This window comes from Carassius gibelio, chromosome A15 (genome assembly GCF_023724105.1).
Source record: "Carassius gibelio isolate Cgi1373 ecotype wild population from Czech Republic chromosome A15, carGib1.2-hapl.c, whole genome shotgun sequence".
Classification (NCBI taxonomy): Eukaryota; Metazoa; Chordata; class Actinopteri; order Cypriniformes; family Cyprinidae; genus Carassius; species Carassius gibelio.
The window spans coordinates 22,612,295-22,632,287 of NC_068385.1; the positions used below are offsets into that span (position 1 = coordinate 22,612,295).

General features: G+C 36.5%; 1 protein-coding gene and 1 long non-coding RNA gene across 3 annotated transcripts in view; one reads left to right on the forward strand and one right to left on the reverse strand.

Moving 5' to 3' along the window:
• Nucleotides 1-17,503, reverse strand: part of LOC128029433 (forkhead box protein O1-A) — a 51,382-nt gene extending 33,879 nt beyond the window's left edge. The window contains exon 1 of the mRNA XM_052617217.1: nucleotides 16,688-17,503. Within this exon, the coding sequence (XP_052473177.1) occupies nucleotides 16,688-17,230 (543 nt within the window). The 5' untranslated portion in view covers nucleotides 17,231-17,503. The remainder of the gene's footprint in view (nucleotides 1-16,687) is intronic.
• On the forward strand, nucleotides 17,094-19,981 carry LOC128029436 (uncharacterized). Of its 2 annotated transcripts, none has more exons than XR_008187382.1 (3): nucleotides 17,094-17,231; nucleotides 18,254-18,444; nucleotides 19,700-19,981. It is a non-coding gene; the product is annotated as an uncharacterized LOC128029436 (long non-coding RNA). The 2 variants fall into 2 exon arrangements; XR_008187383.1 differs by having other exon boundaries at nucleotides 18,254-18,440.
• Nucleotides 19,982-19,993: the final 12 nt, after the last annotated feature.

Consider the following 19,993-nt stretch of genomic DNA (forward strand, 5'->3'; position numbering starts at 1 on the left):
CCGTACGGTTGTAAGCCCAAGTAAATGAGAACGCGCATGACGTCACATTTCGGGCCCGACTCCTCCACACACAATTGAGCCTACAGGCTGATAGAGGCAACCGTGGTGGACAGTCGAGGTGTCATTCTTTTTTTTACATCATGGTTGGCTCATACATGTACAAATGAAAACTCTATCTTAAAGATTTTTTTTAAGTTAAAACCTCCACATAGCTCCTTTAATATTCAGTAATAAATCAACAGGTTTTTGCGGGGTTTTTTTTTTTTTTCTACAGTGGATGTATAAAAGGCTCATATTTCATATTAAAGACATGGAGTCCATTTTTGATTTTACATACCTCCTGAAAAAAATTGTTTTTTTCATAACATTATCATATGATGTACAGTTATAGGCCAATATGTTAAAAAAGTACCCTGCAGTTTTCTGTAAAACAATAGTTTTCTGTAAAATAAAATTATTATTGTTATTATATTATTATATTATCATTATAATTTTAATCGTAAATCTCAAATTGTAAATTTTAACCAGAGAAATCACAATTCGATTTTTTCCCCCCAAATTGTGCAGCCCTACCAATAAGGTTTGTTCTTGCTTGTCAAAAAAAAATAAAAATAATAATAATAATAATTATATATATATATATATATATATATATATATATATATATATATATATATATATATATATATATATATATATATATACACAATAATTATAAATATATGGTTGAGATTCCAATTCCCCTATTTGATTTGATTTATGTAGGCTACTGTATGTTTGTTGGTAAGTGTTTATATGTGAATTAGAGCCCATAAAATCAGTTCCTATGCATATGGATTATTTTTTTAAGATATCTTTATGAACTTCTTGAAGATTCAGTTTGGGTAAATGGACCCTATGGAAGTTACATTAAAAAATATCTTTATATACATTTTGAAAATGAATGAAGATCATTTGGGTTTGTATGACACTGGGTGAGCATTTAATCTTTTGTGTGACCTAGCCCTTTACTATTGCAGAAATAGTATTACAAGTATTATGCTAGAATGCAAAATAATTGGTAATTTAAATTGTATTTAAGTTTTTTTTATGATTTCTTGATTATACAGTAACTATACAGCTATTACCCCCCCACCCTATATCTTATATTTCTCCTACTTATAAGTACACTGGACTACAAGTCCCTTAACACTGCCATGTGTACTGCTTCTACACCCAAATTAGTATCCATATAACCAAAGGTTGTACAGAATGGCACTGTGAATGGACAAAGCCACATTTGTGGCAGTCAAGGTGGGAGATATTTTCGAGTGTGCTCAGGAGAAAGTATCTTTTTCTGTGCTTGCATAAAGATGCTATGGTACAGTGGACGAATGTAGCCTGACAGATGTCTGCCTTTAGGGTGTTATTACATCCAGGCTGAAAGAGACCTAATCTGGGCACCGTAGAAGCTAACTGTCATGAGAGTGCTAATAGCTATTTAACCAATTCGTCAAATATGGCAACACTGTCCATCCATGCTGGAAGTGAGTACTATGATCTTGCTGAGGAAAATTCTAATTGTATCAAGAGTGATGATCTCTGACATGCATTCACTTTGAATGTGAGTTAACGATTCTTTAATTTAATTTGGGGTCATGCAAGTTTGAACTGTGGGTGGTTGGCCTGCAGGGTTTTAGATGAAGCACATTTCTAAATGTGAGGTCTGTAAGATATTCAACTCATGTTACAAATATAATGTTGCTGCCTATCTCTGCTTCATCTTTAATTATTTCAGTACAATCAATTAAAATTGACAACAATGCACATCTCTTTAGAGGTGCGATATAAAGGATGTTGGTACTATATAATAGACAACTGATGATAATAGGTTAAATGAATGCGTTGTTGCACAAAAAAAAAAACAATGTGTTGCTTAAGTCTGTTATGCCACTACCGTATTTTCCGGACTATAAGTCACACTTTTTTTCATAGTTTGGCTGGTCCTGCGACTTATAGTCAGGTGTGACTTATTTTTCAAAATTAATTTGACATGAACCGAGAGAAATGAAAAAATAGAAAACATTACCATCTACAGCCGCGAGAGTGCGCTCTATGCTGCTTAGTGCTCCTGTAGTCTACACTGAAAACACAGAGCGCCCTCTCGCGGCTGTAGACCGTAATGTTTTCTCTTGGTTCTAAATAAATGCGACTTATAGTCCAGTGCGACTTCTATATGTTTTTTTCCTCATCATAACGTATTTTTGGACTGATGCGGCTTACACTCAGGTGCGACTTATAGTCCGAAAAATACAGTATATGTGTAAGAGGGGGAAAAATACTGTAACTAATTACTCAATGCTTGGTTTGTATTCAATTTGTCCATCTGCTTTGAGAAATCATACCAGATGCCTTGTGTAAGACTGGATCTGTCAGCGCTTATGGGCCACATCCAAACCGATAAGTATATGAAGTGTAGGGAAGTGAAGTAACGTGAAATACAGCTAAGTATGGTGACCCATTCTCAGAATTTGTGCTCTGCATTTAATCCATCTACAGCACACACACAGCAGTGAACACACACTCGGAGCAAACCGACAGTTATATGAGTATGTAATGAAGCATTTATGGTGAAAGAATGTGAAATATTTACCAAACTGAGGGTAACTGAGGGCACAGAAAGCATACTGAGTGAAGAGAATGCTTATTTTAAGCAACAGCAAGTGTTCAAATCAAGGATGCAGGTTTGCAATTCTTTGTATATTATTACTTTTTTATGGACAATACAAAGTAAGTGAAATATTCATAGGCATATGCTCGACTTAAGAAATCCCTATCAAAGTATATGTCACAGAATATTAGTCGAGTTATATTTTACCCCGAAATCAGACAGATAAATGACAAAATGGTTCAGTTCAAGTAAAGATGTTTAGATCAGAGACCAGATCTAATTGTATGTTGAATTTGATCCCTCTTGGCTTCCATGAGGCATCATCCAAAAATCCTATCATGCAGATTCCTTGTGGGAGATGAGGCATGTGGAAGAGGAAAGAGTTTAAGAAAGGGAAAGATGAAAGGAAGGCTAGGGAAGTGAATTTAGAGAACGGGAAAAGGAAGAGGGCACTCACATGGCGTCAGAGTCAGCACTCTCCTTAAGTAATGACAACACCAGCACACTGCTACATACCCTTGACATTATTCAAAGTCATGAGTTCAAAATCAAGGAGAAATTAAACTGATGCTGTGGACACATAATAATAATATATAACTTTTTTATTCTTATTCTTAACTTTGCACACTCTTGGCATTCTCTTGATGAGCTTCAAGAGGTAGTCACCTGAAATGGTCTTCCAACAGTCTTAAAGGAGTTCCCTGAGAGATGCTTAGCACTTGTTGGCCCTTTTGCCTTCTGTCTCCGGTCCAGCTCACCCCTAAACCATCTCGATTGGGTTAAGGTCCGGTGACTGTAGAGGCCAGGTCATCTGGCGCAGCACCCCATTACTCTCCTTCTTGGTCATTACCCTTGATGCCTTCAGTGTGACTCTACAATTTTCAATAAATTCAATAAATTAATAATTATCACTAATATATATTTTGATAACAACATTGTAATTGATGCAGTATGTGGTCTGGCATTGTCATGTTGGAAAATGCAAGGTCCTCCCTAAAAAGAGACGACATCTGGATGGGAGCATATGTTGTTCTAGAACTTGGATATACCTTTCAGCATTGATGGTGCCTTTCCAGATGAGTAAGATGCCCATGCCACACGCACTCATCACATATGTAGGCTTCTGAACTGAGTGCTGATAAAACTTGGGTTGTCCTTGCCCCTTTTAGTCTGGATGACATGGCGTGATGATAACTTTAAACTCTTTGCAATTTTTCTGAGAAACTCCTTTGTGATATTGCTCCACTATTTTTCACCGTAGCATTGGGGGAATTGGTGATACTCTGCCCATCTTGACTTTTTATACCCAATCATGTTGCCAATTGACCTAATAAGTTGCAGATTGGTCCTCCAGCTGTTCCTTATATGTACATTTAACTTTTCCGCCCTCTTATTGCTACCTGTCCCAACTTTTTGGGAATGTGTAGCTCTCATGAAATCCAAAATGAGCCAATATTGGGCATGACATTTTAAAATGTCTTTCAACATTTGATATGTTATCTATAATTCTATTGTGAATAAAATATATGTTTAAAAAATATATGTAATTTTTTCACTTTAGAGGTCTTAGACTTTTGTGTCTTTGACTCTTACTCTTTTAATTATATTACAGAGACTTTTAATATATATGTACATAACTATTTAGCATATTATCAGGAAGCAGTTTGAAATTTTTTTTTAATTTTGAAACTGTATTTTGGATTGTATTCAACATTCAATTCAAATTACAGTCACTATAATTTGAACATCCACACTACAGACACACTGAGAGGTCGATCCAGCTTTTCACTCCAAGTTTTGTGCAGAGTGCACATGTGGGCACACGTTTAATCTGCCCAAATGGCTCGGCTTCCACCCAAGAATTCACTATAACAAAAACAGCCGCCACACACACAGAGCTCAAAAGAACCAGTGAAAACAGCTTACTGTCACAGGTAGGGCCTATGAAATCAGTTAAATTTTTTTCCCAAATTCGATTAAATGTTTTCCCCCCAATTTTTTTTTTTTTATGTTTACATTTTTCCTACTTCTGTTTTAATGGTTAAATTAATTTGTAGTACTCAAAAAGCATGTCCAATTACTTGACATCATAAAACTTACACAGTTGAACAGCTTTTTTAGTTTTTGTTTTGTTTAGTTTTTTACCCAAACTGTTTTATTTCCCAATATTCCTGTCTAGGTTTCATTTGAATGGTTTAGATAATAAGTTAAAAAGCATATTTAATAATACCTTTTCAGGAATTCTGCCTTGTCTGAATTATTATTATGGTCCCACTTTATATTAGGTGGTCTTAACTGCTATGTACTTACATAAAAAAATAAGTACAATGTACTTATTGTGTTCATATTGTATTGTAAAACACTTTTGCTGCTATTGAGGTGGGTTAGGGGTAAGGTTAGGGAGAGGGTTGGAGGTATGGTTAAGTTTAAGGGTGGGTTAAGGTGTAAAGTATGGGTCAACAGTGTAATTATAAATGTAATTACAGAAATTAAATACAGATGTAATTACATGTAGTTTTTTTTCTAAATATAAGTACAATGTAAAAACATGTATGTACACAATAAGTACATTGTACTAAATTATTAATTAAAATGTAAGTACATAGTAGTTAGGCCACTTAATATAAAGTGGGTCCATTATTATTATTGATATCATTTAAATAGCAGTGTTTTTGTATTTTTACATACACTTGACAATTTCACAATCTTGTATAGTTCTATTACATTCCAAAATATGAATCCTACACTCACTCTCAATTACCATAAATCCCTCCCATTAAATCTGACTGACAACTATATATGAGCATCATATTATGACACCAAACGAAGTATTTCAACATGTCTTCTCAAAAGCGACTGAAAAACAAACATTTCTCAACTGCAGAAATTGAAGTTTTATTATCAGAAGTTCATTCAAAACGCCATTTAATTTTCAAGCGTACATAGTGGCGTATCAGGTCCTAAAAAAGGAAGTTTGGCAGCATTTTACAGATCCTATTACTGGCTCTCATAATTAAAGTTAAAAGAAAAACCGTATGTAATTAATATATATAATATTTTTTCAAAATGATGTGTAAATATGTACCCGATTAAGGTTAATTAAAATGCAGCCGTATTAATGAGCAAAACGTTCAGACGTTAAACGCACTATTTACGCGTAGCTGGGAGCAGGTGTAGATTTCATTCGTACCAACTAACATTTGGAAAATACGAACGTTTTAATGAATCCGAAAATTTATGCCAAAACCACTTTACACGCGATTTACACAAAAATTTGTTCTGCTCGTGTTTCATGAATGAGACCCTATGTGTGTAAGAGTATGTATGTGTGAGCATGAACCAGTCACTCTGTGTCTATGTGTCATAATAGTGGGCCAGTCTTACAGGCACCACGTATAATCGCTTTAGGGCAGGAGTTGCACAACAGTGGAGAGTGTAATGCCTGCAGTTTGGGGCATCGGCAGCTGGCAGCTTCTTAAAAGTGACGTCTACAATATACTCGCAAACAAATACTGGCATGAAGATGCATATTTCTCTCTCTCTCTCTTACTTCCATGCACAAAAATCACCCAACAAGGGGCAAAGTGTAACTTGTTGAGTGGTTGCCCCTGTGATCAGTCTGGGTGGTCCCATCCGTCACTCTTATCGGTCTGACTCCCTCATTTGTCACTCAGCAGCAGATGAACCTCTTCTTTCTAACAAGAAATGTGATGTGACAGCTCAATCTTCTTCCAAATGAGTGCTGCCTAATGACAAACTATTTCTGCTGGCAAAGTGCACAAAGTGATTTTCTTTTCATCAGGAATTGGCTCTCCACACCTATACACTAATTATATTTCCATTATATTGTACTGACCCACTGTACATACACATAAATACAGGTTGACCAATTGATCGGTTTTGCCTATTAATCGGCACCCATAGTCAATTGCTTGAACTATCAGCTATTGCAAATTTCCATGCGGATATTTTGTCCAGGTTGTGTCCATTGCTGGAGCGGCTGTGAAGGTCCACTGTCACTATACATTACGAAAGCAAGAGCAGCCTCTAGAGGCATAATTACTAATGACACATTCTGTATGTTTTGAAATGTGAGCCTGCGTGCTGCACAGAGCATACTTCAAATGCACAATTAAAACAGCATTTTTGACAAAATGGTGTTAATACTACTGTAGTGGTTGCACTGACTGATCAACTAGTCGACGTCAGTCATCTGCCATGAAGCATTAAGCTTGACGTCGAGTAGTCACTGGTCCTATAGAGAGTACAACAGCATAATAAATATTGTATGGGAAGTTGTGGCCTAATGGTTAGAGAGTTTGACTCCTAACCATAAGGTTGTTGGTTTGAGTCTCGGGCTGGCAACACCACGACTGTGGTGCCCTTGAGCAAGGCACTGAACCCCCAACTACTTCCCGGGTGCCACAGCATAAATGACTGGCACTGGGTGTGTGTTCACAGTGTGTGCGTGTTCACTGCTATGTGTGTGCACTTTGGATGGGTTAAATGGAGAGCATGAAATCACCATACTTGGCTGTATGTCATGTCACTTTTCTTTTAATGCTTTGTTTCCAAACAATTAAAATTACAAATAAATGCATACTCTGAAAGGCTCCACAATACATGTGTGATTATATTACTGGATGCTCAATATTGAACAGTAGAATGCACGTTTTAAACAGCTTATTATACGGGGAAATGAATCACCGTTCTAATCCAACTCTTACCCAGCTAATACTACCACTTACTTATTCTATTATATTCTATTCTTTTTTTAAAAAATGGGAAAAAAACACCATAGCTATGTGTATCGCGCTACACTAACTGAGACTTGTCATGGCACTTGTATACTATTGTTGTTCTCTTGTTGGTCCGATTGCTTCTATTGTTCTCATTTGTAAGTCGCTTTGGATAGAAGCATCTGCTAAATGACTAAATGTAAATCTAAATATGAATGTTTTAATCCTTACTGTGCTACTTTATCTGTATCTGATTTAGAACAAGGAGAAATCTATTATAATGTCCCAAAGACAAAGGAACTGCTAAAAATTTGCTGTTATAGGAGCAATAGCCATGTGGGCAGCGCTGTGTCATATGTCATAGCTGTGCACAAGGTGTGCAAGCTCCAGACTTGTTTTTTCCATTAATGACGTCATCGGTGATTAGTCGACTCCGACTCGACTTCCATCACGTAAAAGTCAACTTTAAATATCAGAAGTCATTCAACCTCTAGTGCAGGGTTCCTCAAATCTTGCCCTGGAGGGCCAATGCACTGCAAAGTTAACTCCAACCCTGATCAAACTCACCTACCTGTGATTTTCTTATGATCCTGAAGACACTGATTAGCATGATCAGGTGTGTTTGATTAGGGTTAGAGCTAAACTCAGCAGGAAAGTGGATCTCATGGGCCAGATTTGAGGATCCCTGCCCTGGTGTATAATGTATACTATAGGACATGTTTTCGTATCATTATAAAGTAATTAATTTGTTGACTAGATGCTGCATTAGTGGAGAAAGGACAGCAGTAACATGCTGTCAAGGTTGAGAGGATGCAAACATTAGCCTCAAGCAGTTTAAATAATGTGGCCTAAACACATGCAAGTCTGACCCAAATGTTTAATGTCCAGACTATTACAATCTATTTGCATTAGTTTATATCCAGCTGGTCACTTTTATGCATTTGATATCCAGAAATGTTGCATATTTAAAGCTAGTGACGTGAGAGAGCTCGTTGATATGTTCATGCAGCTGACAGAAATCCTGCCGCATCACAGAGGGCCATTCACATAGTTTTCCATTAAATTAATTATTATATTTGTCCCAAATCATTGCTAATGTACACAATAGCTGGTACAAACTGTGTATTGTGCATTTTTCAACAAAACGTTTTTCTTTCTGTGGCTTTGATAAAGTATGCATGCTTCTAAACAGTTATAATATAGATCACGTTTTCTTTTTCCATTTTCTCTTTCTGTTCAAACAAAGAACTTCAAACTCTTCGATGCCACTTTGTTCATCAGAAAGTTCAGCACTTTTTTTAGTTTTCATTCAGTATTCATTTTAAAAACGGTTTATTAATCAGTTATTGGCCAGTGTGGTACAACCTGGTTATCGCTATTGCAGCAATGTTTCTGTCACTTATTGAATCAGTCATAACCTTAATTGTTGTTTAACTTCCTTTCAGCTGAAAACAAGAAAAAATGATCTTGAGTAATCAGGCAGGCATCTAAAATAATATGGTCCCTGGGCAGATTTAGATCTCTATAATTGTGCTGTGAAGAGGAAAGAAGTTTCCATTGTTAATGATCTCATCCTCTATATCTCTTTGTATTTCCGTTACTTCCATCAGGTTGTTGGTTTATAGCTCCCTTGGCCAGAAGGAAAGCTTACAGTAATCATTTTATCTGACAGCCATTTCTATTTTAAACAAGCCCAAATAGTTATATTAGTAAATTGTATTTTAGTCTTGTATGTATCCTTAAAGGTGTGTTCTTGGACTAATTGTGTTTTGTGTTTTTGTATTGTGTATATGTGAGCAATACCTATACAAAACATTTCTATCACTGCATGATAGACAATAAAGTTTTGGAATCTTCACAGACAAAAATAGTTCTAAATAAAGCCAGAACTATTGTGCCTTTCAGAACAACACACAGTGTTACTGAATGAAGATGGACAGAAAGACAGACAGATAATTGCATTTAGTTCAAAATGACCTGGTAATCAAAATTCTTATCACCCCCATGAGATTTTTGATGTTTTCATAATGATAATTATCTATAGTATGTATTTTACGTCTCAAAGAAAATCTTGTTTTCCATCACATGATGGGCCCTTTAATGGTATATTTGATTTACAGTGACGATGGAATAGATGAGTTTCTGACACTAGTGCCGTACTCACCTACTGCCATCATACCATACTACTTTGTGACTCACGCTGACTTACTATCCATGACTATTTGGTTTGAAATGGTCCAATATGTCTACCCTCACCATCAGATGGGCTCTTAAATCTAGCAAAGAGGAGGAAAAACAAACCAGTTGGTGCAAATTCCTTCAGTTGGATTTTGCTGTACCAAATTTCCAGAATATCTCTGACCTGTGAGTTAATATTGTGTGATTGAAGTCACACAACCATGTTGTAACTGCTATAAACCTTAAGTCAGTTCCTACCTAAATAACTTCTGACTGGGACGCCTAAAATTATTTGTGTGGTAGCAGACAAAGATGAAACTGTATATCATTTACCACAGACAAACAACACTTTTTATTTAATTAGTATAATAAAATAGGAATTTTGACCGCTGGACAAGAAATGCCCCCGGTTTTCATTTCAGAAATCTGGTCACCTTATAATAGCCCAGGGCTCCAAATGTCTACATCACTGCTGAAACATATAATCAGTGGTGAAACTGTCCTACATGTATGTCCAATATTTGCCATCTAACTTCCTTCTGCCATCTTTATTTATATGTTATGGAGCTGGGGCAGTATGTAGCAACCCAAACGGCAATCCTGCCAACATGCAGCTCTGTGGCCTGTTACCTCATGCTACATAACCGACCCTTTTAAAATCAATCATTAGGATGTGATGTCCTGTCCCTGGGCTGTGGCCAGCGGTCCGCCGAGATATCAGCATGTTCTGACAACAGCAAGGGCTGTTATGCCAGCCTGGCCAGACAGGCAGATGGGCACAGGAAGGTGTGGTGAGAGTCATGCTAAGCCCTGTTGGCTCTGTCGAGCCCCCAAATACTTCCCCCTTCACCTTTAGATGCAGTTTAGATGCAGCAGATGGTTTTAAAGGTCTGCTACAGACTTGGCAGAAATATCCTACTTGGAAGGGTTTACCAGAGTGCACTCTTACATCATAGGTGAGGGAACTCAGATCCCTATGTAATGCGGCTCAAAATACACTGCCTTGCCTAAGCTTATTGTTAAAACAACATGAGAACAACTGTTAATAAACTCTAAAACGAGTTCAGGCTTTAACAATTTCACACAAAGGTCTCTCCCTTAACAAATACTGTAATTGCGATGAATTGCTTGAGTCTGATTTCTTTGGACACTGTACCACCAAACACTTGCGGGAGAGCAGAAATTTGCAAAACATATATACAGTGCTAGCAAATGTGTCCCTTGAATCCAACAGTACTTGAAGATTAACAAACATTGCTCTTGTTAATTCCTTTTTCTCTGTAAGTGATATGTTTAGCCTGGAGAAGGGTGCAACATAAATCTCTTCTTGTCGCTGGTTCTTCTGCATTCTCAGAGGTCAAAAAAGTAAACAGAGTATTGAATAAATAAAAGGGCTAGGATTGTCATCTTGACTTCCATGCATTTATATGTGCCAAGCCAAGTAATTTTTTGTTTTGTTATCATGACATTAAAGCAGGGATGTCCAATCCTGCTCCTAGAGGGCCACTATACAGCAGAGATTAGTTCAGATCCTAATTAAACAAACCCGATTCAGCTAATCAAGGTCTTCAGGATTACTAGGAACTTCAAGCCAGGTGTGTTGGGGTAGGCTATATAAATGTAAGGAATTATTATTATTATTATTATTATTATTAGGTGGGACCTAAACTCAACAGGGCATCATCCCTCCAGGAGCAGGATTGGATGTTTTATTCTTTTCTTATTCCCATTTATTCCCTCACATCATTACAAATCTGTAGGCTTTCACAAAAGGTGATATCCTTGCTTTTTTCCATATAATGTAACTGAATGGGGCTGGGGCTGTCAAGTTGACAAAAGGAAAAAGGAACATAATGTGCCCCCATTCACCTCTACATTATGGATAAGAGTGACCAGTCATACAGGAACAAATATATGTCAATTGGAACAACATTAGGCTTAGTAAATAATGACATTGATAACATTTCTGGGAGAACTCTTTTAAAGCAGGGGTGTCCAGATCCTACTCCTGGAGGGCCACTATCCTGCAGAGTTTAGCGCCAAACCTAATTAAACACATCTGAACCAGATAATCGGGGTCTTCAGGATTACTAGAAACTATGTGTTGGGGCAGGCGGAAGTTAAACTTTGCAGAACATTGGCTCTGCAGTAGAAGGATTGAATACCCCTGCTTTAAAAAGTCTGAAGTAAAGCAAAAAAGCCTTTAAGATTAAACATTACTTTTTTGTTCCATACAACTGTATGACACTGTTTTTTCATACACCTTCACAGATGTATGCACTTGCATACACACATGTGGCTACTACTCGCATGCCGGGATTAGGGATTCAGCACATAAAACATTCACCATAACAGGGTGTAAACTGAAAGAAATGATAGTGATACCTGTGTGTTCCCGTGGCTCAAGTGGTAGAGCTTTGCTTTAGCAGCCCAAGAAAGGTTAAAAGAGGTTTATTGCAAGACTAAAGGCCTGGAATAGAATATGTTCCAAAATTACATGTCCACCAGCTCTTGTATGTCAGTTTGTTAGGTATGTGATTGAGGTGAGTACGGAGGTGGTGAGGTCAGTGCTTTTGGACGAATGAATGTATCCTTCATACAGTACTCAAGTACAAGGGCTGACTGCACTGTCCCAGCTTCACAAGCAAGACACAGATTTCCTTCGGCCAAAATATGTGATTCTTGGAATGATGTTACATCTAATGTTCCCAGCTTTTCAAAGAATTAACTGCTCTTTCTCACAGTAATAGAGTGGCAGACAATGTGAAAACATCACAGGGAGCAGTTATGTTACTCTCTCCCACCTACAACTCCTGCCAGCACCGAGACTCAAACCTGCAACCTTCAGGTTACAAGTCCAGCTCTCTAATCATTAGGCCACAGGTGCCCCAAAAATGGCATAAATAAACTAAATAAATAAATACTCATGATAAAATTAAAATGCAGTATTTATGTAATTTTCCTAATGTGCATGTAAATGTTTATTTACAACTCATTTGAGTGTTGGTTATTAAACAAATTTGATTCATTAATAAACTTTAACTTTGGTTTCAGTAAAAAAATAATTTTGCTGCATCGATTATATAAACACTATACAGGGTCATGTGGAATCTGCCAATTTTCTTCCAGATTTTCTCCATTGGACGAAGATCTGCACATCAAATTGAATTAATAGTTATAAATTTATATCACCCCAGTGTTTAGCCATTATAGATATCATTAAATGTCTATAATTATAATAATAATAATAATTCAAATTAATAAAAATATCTAGACCTGTTAGACTTGTCAAATAAATATAGCTTAACATTTCTGTAACTTTATCATTTTAGTGAACATTATTATTATTATTATTATTATTATTATTATTATTATTATTGTTATTATTATTATTATTATTATTATTATTATAGTTACTTTTATACCATAACTACATTACATAGATATTCTAATCTTTAGTTAACATATCACCACTCAGAACTGAAAAACCTATGGTTAACTACATGCTACATACATACAAGGGACGATTAAAATATGACATCCACACAAATCTTTTACAATATTTCTGATCCCAGCTGTTTTCTATGATGGACGGGGACTGGGATGAACTGAGGTCTTTGTTTTGAAAACTGTTTTCAAAAAGTACCATGTGTTGATTGGAGGATGGGTTATCACAAGAGCAAAGTGTGATGTAGCACAGGACAGGAAAATCGATTGTGGACATCAAAGAGCGCTCAAGTTATTGGCGACAGAGACCTGCAGCAAATATTTACACTGCAAGAGTGACGTATGTTTCATAGATATAGCAAGAGCAAATGTAAAAACAACACAGCACAGATCAAACCGAACTGTCTAGGCATGTTTGTTTAGAAACACTCAAAGAGACCTCATGACACGTTTGACTTTTCAAAACTAACACATGCAAGAGCAACTATAGTTTACCATACACACAGATAAACACCACAGGAAAACACAGCCTGTCTACAGAAAGAATAAGACTCATGTGCATTTCCATAGTTTGAGCCTGTACAAATTCTGAATTGAAAACTCAAACTAGACTGAACCTGTGGATTAGTAGTTAGTGCACATGCTTATTCATAACAGAGGAGTAAACATTATGAAATAAATAAAACAGCAATGATCTGGTCTGAAAATTCCCTTGATGGTAAATGATGTGCAATGGATATTCTCTGTGGAAAAAAGATGAGCTATCATGTCAAGTTGCTCAGATATGGCTGACTCACTAGGTTCCATTTCCTATTAATAGAGGTCATTTATAATTCATGAAAATCTGGAAAGAAAATGCTAAATGTCTTAATGCTTTGTCTAAATGTGACAATATTAAATGTGACAATATTAAAATAGCTATTTTAGTGAGAATTCTAAATAGAATGTATGATGCCAAATACATTACTGTATTGAATTATATTTATTAATATTTAATAAATTGTATTTACTCATATTATTATTCAGATTAGTATTAAGTGTATTAAGTGAAAACATACATATTCTAACATATCATTTATATATGTGTGTATGTGTGTGTGTGTGCGGGGGTTGACCCTGGACCACAAAACGTACGTCGCTAGGGAAAATTTTTAGCAATAGCCAAAAAAAACATTGTATGGGTCAAAATTATCTATTTTTCATGATCGTGACATACAGCCGGTTCATGATTTTAATGTTGTTGTTTCTTGTGGCAAAAATAAAGAGTAATGACAGACAGTTGATCTTTTAATAAAAATGTGTTTTGTTAAGGTTTGAAATTCATTATCTTTTATTATAGGCTACGAAGTCTAATATCATCAGCTCCCCATCCCGTCACCCAAGACCGCAGACAAATGTAAAATGTATTAAATATGAATGAATTATTATTTATATATAATATATATATGTATATACATATATATATATATATATATATATATATATATATATATATATATATATATATATATATATATATATATATATATATATATATATATATATATATATATATATATATATATATATATATATATATATATATATATATATTGGCTATCAGCACCCCTGCTTTCCAAGGTATCGGCATTGGCTATCAAAAAAAAAAAAAAAAAAAAAACAATATCAGTCGACCACTACTTAAAACAACTAGAAATCAACAATTTTCAACAACTGAAAATCTCTACTTTCTTTCAGCATATTGGTTTGGAGCAATAGAAGCTGTGTCCCCAAGGGACCCTTTAACTGATCATTACCAGAACAATATTGTTTATGGGATCAGAATAAAACTCTCAAAAACATTTCCCCATCATGTGTCACACATACTGAGCATCCAATCCCTGCACAGATAATTTCAGGTTTACAACCTCGACACAAACACACACAGATTTGACATTGGGCTTATCAGATGTGTTTCCGATAAGAGTTGGAAATGCCTGTGCTACTAAGAATTTTGTGTCGTCAGAGGTAAGAACGCTCCCTTTTCCAAATGCATTTAGTCATCAATGCCTCACCAATGGATCCTCAAAAGCATGACAACTGTGGAATGCTGGCACACAGACACACAATAAATCAGATTGTGGAGTGGATCTTTCCTTGTATGCGTACACTGCAATGCTTGCATACTTTGCAAACATCAGAGGAGTATTGACGGTTATTCCTGTGGATATTTACAGTGTGGAGTGTGATGATACACTACACCTTACAACACAACTTTGGACCCACTTAATGAAGAGGTTTCCATGGATATAAAAGCACTGTTTTCCTGTTTCCCCGGTTGCAGGGTGGTTCAGGCATACTGGTGGTACAACAACGTAAGACAATGTGTCACCCGAACTGATTTATTGGGATCCACGTATCTTCTGCTAGTGTTTGAAGTCAATCTTCATAACACATAAACATGATCAAAGCTCAGTCTTATGGATCACAATTATGTTGAACTTCAAGTCAATGAAGACTCAACCTCAGAAAAAAACAACAAACAAACTCAACCTCAAGTCTGTGTGGTCTCTTTTCATGACCTCAAAAACTTTATTTACTCCATTTAAGCTTTTTTTATTGACAATACTTATTTAGTTAATCAAAACAAATTATAATAAAATTTGTTTGGAATATTATAATTTCTGTTTTTGGAAAAAATTTAAATAAGTTGAATTCTGATTCTCTTGATTAAAGAATATAATAAATTCAACCCGATCTGTTAAGAAAACAACTATTTTAGTTATGAGGTGGCAATTTTGCTTGAATTTGTACAATGTGATGAAAATGTACAGATTTTAGAAAAAAGTATGAAGGTCCAACTCTAAATCTATCCGTCAGTGGGCAGATAGTAAAAGTACAAATGAGATTCATACAAATTAATACTAGCCACCAATTTGGCAAAATTACTTAAGGTTCAAAATTTTCTTGAATGTGTTGGATAAATGCTGCATTTTCCCAGTAATACTCTAGGTCTGACTCTGAGCCTTGAGAGGCCTTGTCTTGGTCTGCATCTTACTTTAAAAGGACATGTTATGGTCTGAGTTTTAAGGGTTTCAAGGTGTTGTCATATTTACCATTGTTATGCAAATTATTGCTGGAGAAATACAGGGTAAAAGTTAGTTGCATGGATTTGATGTGTTAGCCAACATACAGTTACATCTGTCTGAGCTTGTACTTCAGACTTTACTACATTATTGACAATAAAAAAAAATTAAAAAAATTGCTAATGTGACCAGTGATCTGGCACTTAGTGGGTCTGGTATTGGGAATGGGTCCAAATTTTTGTCTTGTCCTAACTTCCAATACAACAAGTTCTACCTGGGAATGTGGAAAGAACCTCAAGTATTTGTGTCAGCAGGTTATGTCATGTGACGTGTCAGCACTTGAACTATTGACTGCACTGCACTACCTTGCCATGTGCTGCTTGTAATGAGAAGCAATCATCTTGAATGGAGATAGCCCACAAGTTCCCATGTCATGGGGGCGTTCACACAAGACTTGTTTTTGTTTTCATTACAGCTGGGTGGGAGCAGAACTGAATGGGAACCATGGTAACCAAAAGCGTTTAAAGAAGCTGAACTGGTTTGCGTTAAAGCCCAAAACACAAGGCGCAACTTGACGCATGACAGGCCAAGACTGAAAACATAAATACCTTCCAACCAGCAGAGCTGTTACTATCCCCCTTGTCTTTAAAATAAGGGACGCTTTTCACCATCCAGTCGTAGATCTGAGACAAGGTGAGACGATTATCGGGGGAGCTCTCGATGGCTTTGGTAATCAGGTCCGCATATGACATATTCCCCCAGGCGTTGCGTCTGGACGAGCTGCTCTTGCGCTGAGCGGCTTCAGCGGCAGCGGCCACTGGAGAAGAGATTACGGGCACCTGTTGCTGGAGATTCGGGATCTGCTGCAGGTGGATGCAGTTCTCCTGGCACTGGAAATCTCTGCACAGCATGAGAGGCTTATGATCAGGGAAGTCCTCATTCTCTTCCAGCAAACTGAGGTTGTTGATAAAGTCCCTGTTGCTTGAGGACTCTTGCTTGTCTGACGGAGCTGGGGACGATGTGTTGGAGTCGGGGGCGGCGGGGATGGGAAACTCCGGCCGAGGCAGCGGCCAAGTACAGGAGCGGGGTCTGGAGAGCGGCTCGAAGTCCGGGTCGATCTCGACCATCTGGTTTTGGGCTGCGTCAGCCATGGTACGAGCAATAGCCTACTATTTTGTCTAAAATTTCACATATGATTGTAAAAAGAAAATATGACGTGAAACGCGAAAGAACAAACAAAAAGAAAATACAGTTACTTTAAACCGAATTAATTACATTGGTCACGACTTAAAAGTCACAATGTTGTTAGAAAGGCATCATATTGAAGCTGTTATAAAGTTTTTTAATCCAGTCCAGTATTATTTGATAGTCCTGTTGCTGTCGCTTGTTAAATGTCTGTGTGTGTACTAAAACTATAAGTGCTCTTTACTGGAACTCACTATCTTATGTCACCTGACACCGCCCACGTACATGATTGACGGCAATGCCGACAGCCAATCGCAGGCGCTCTTTTGAAATCGAAACAAGCGGTGTTTTCGTCCCGTAAAAATTAGTAAACAAACTTTCACAGAGTTTGGATGTTATGAAAACACTTAATTGCTATTTGGACCGCATGGCTTCTAGCTATGTTATATTGCTTGTGAATACACACAGTTGGTTTTGTTTGTTTGATTACGTTGTAACAAAATATTAATCGAAATCAAGAGGAACCAAAAATAACATAATCTGTCTCGACGCTTAACTTTCCAACAAATATGTTTTCGCTGATCACAGACGAAAAATTACGAGTCTTTACGAATAAAGATCTCTTTAATGCTAATACAACTGGATATATTGGATATATGGACTCATATCATAAACAGTATATATATATATATATTGAGTTGAATGGTTTTTACATAAAAAAAAACTAAACTACGTGTGCAAGGTTAATTTTATTATTAAATTAATATCAATAAATCAAATTGTACCTACATAAAATGTTTTCAAGAATTCACGACCGATACTGTAATCTGTACATCGTTTTGATGCTTAGGTTAGGTATCTGGCATTATACTCAAAACTATTCTGCCATCTAGTGGTTAAAATACCTTAGTGCCCATGGTATTTGTTGTGCTCAAATATCGCGTTTGATGAAGTGACCTTGTGTAACAATCTTGGTGTTGATTCAACAGCTTCTGCAGGATAGGACAGCGACCTTCTCTTATTTTCAGGGCTCATGGTTCCAGAAAGCCTCTGCGTGACGAACCATATACACACCCCTGCCCTGACTTTGTTTCGAGGCCCTTGAACCAAGTGCATGATTGGATATAGTCTGTAGAAGTGTGTGCTGCCAGGACAGTCAGCGATCCAGAAGAAGGGGTGGGTAAGTGTGAGAATACCTGCTCTGTGTGATCACACAGAACCTATGAACATATGAGTTTAATGTTGCTAAGGCATTCTGATCTTGGCATGTGAATGTTGGCACATAAGATGGTTCAGATGGTCAGTGTTGGGCTCAAAGGTACTCTTTACCCCTCCCAGAGGATTCCCTTTAAATCTGGTTTAAAGATTAAGACTATTAATAGAGAGCTCACAGGTCAGAAATACCCTCTTCTTACATAGGCACTAAACCTATTTAATGTTCTGTGACGGGTTATGTTAAGGGTTTTTATTTTTTTCTCTCTACACATAAATGTGTTACTGTATGCCACAATATGCACTTTTGGATGTGTGGGACCAGGGTATACCTGTTTTACCTTATTCTTTTTTTTTGTATGTATCATGGTATTTGCACTAGTCCTATATTTCTTTGGAAGTACCTTGCAGGAGCATGTCTAGCCTTCATCCAGTACACCATGAAAATTATTTTTCAAAGTTGTGCATAAAACTCATTGTAGGATTATGTTTAACAAGAAATAGAAAATAGTCTAAATAGAAAATAGTGTTTCTAATAAAAATAAAAAATAAAATAATGTTTAATTCAGCATTTTTTGCTTGCCATTACTTTGTAAGAAATTGTGAAAATTATGTGTCTAAGTACAAATTATTTATACACCAATGCTTCCCAGTGTGCTGGGCACAGGGCCCCCATCAAAAATATATTTTAAAAAGTTATGTTGATACTCAAGTAACCCTGAACACCTTGATTAGCTGGTTCATGTGTGTTTTATTGGGGTTGGAGCTGTAATCTGTAGGACCATAGTTTACCAGGAGCAGGGTTGGAGATCCTAGACCTGTTTTATGTGTGTTTACAAAAGATGCTAAAAGTTATTGTGTATAGTAAAAGACATCAATCTGTCACATGTTTACATAGGAAAACATTGGCAATGCTTTCTCTGCAAATGTTCTGTGTGATGATGAACTATTTTTCCTTGTTGTTTGCTGCCTTCTAAAGTATCCTGTTACATTGTGAAAGGCAACTGCAACCTATTCAGTGTGTGTGTGAACTCTGATTAAGTTTTTGACTTAAAATTGTGGACTGAATTGTGAACATTTGTAGATGTATTTCAAAACCTGTTTGTAAACCTGTTACCTCAAAAAGTTATACATTTGCAAAAGTTCAAATCACTGTCATCAGTTCTGCATACTATAGTACATATGGGTTAATCTGAGCAAACCTTTTGTCCTGCACTTTACAGAAAGCGGTGCATAATACAAAAATTTAACCATGTCTCCACATCCTTGTCACCCAAGACATCATTGATCTGTCAGCTGGAGCATGTGGTAACAGCCTTGCATCATTCATTTCTTGTGTCTATCTATCTATCTATATGTGTGTATATATATATCTATCTATCTATATGTGTTATCCGCTTTGTTTCGGGATTGGACAAAGGCACAAATCTCAGGTGAGGTACCATTAAAGTAAACTCCCAGAAATACAATATGTCATTGTACTATTTAACCAGAGGCAGACATAGTACCCAAGTCAA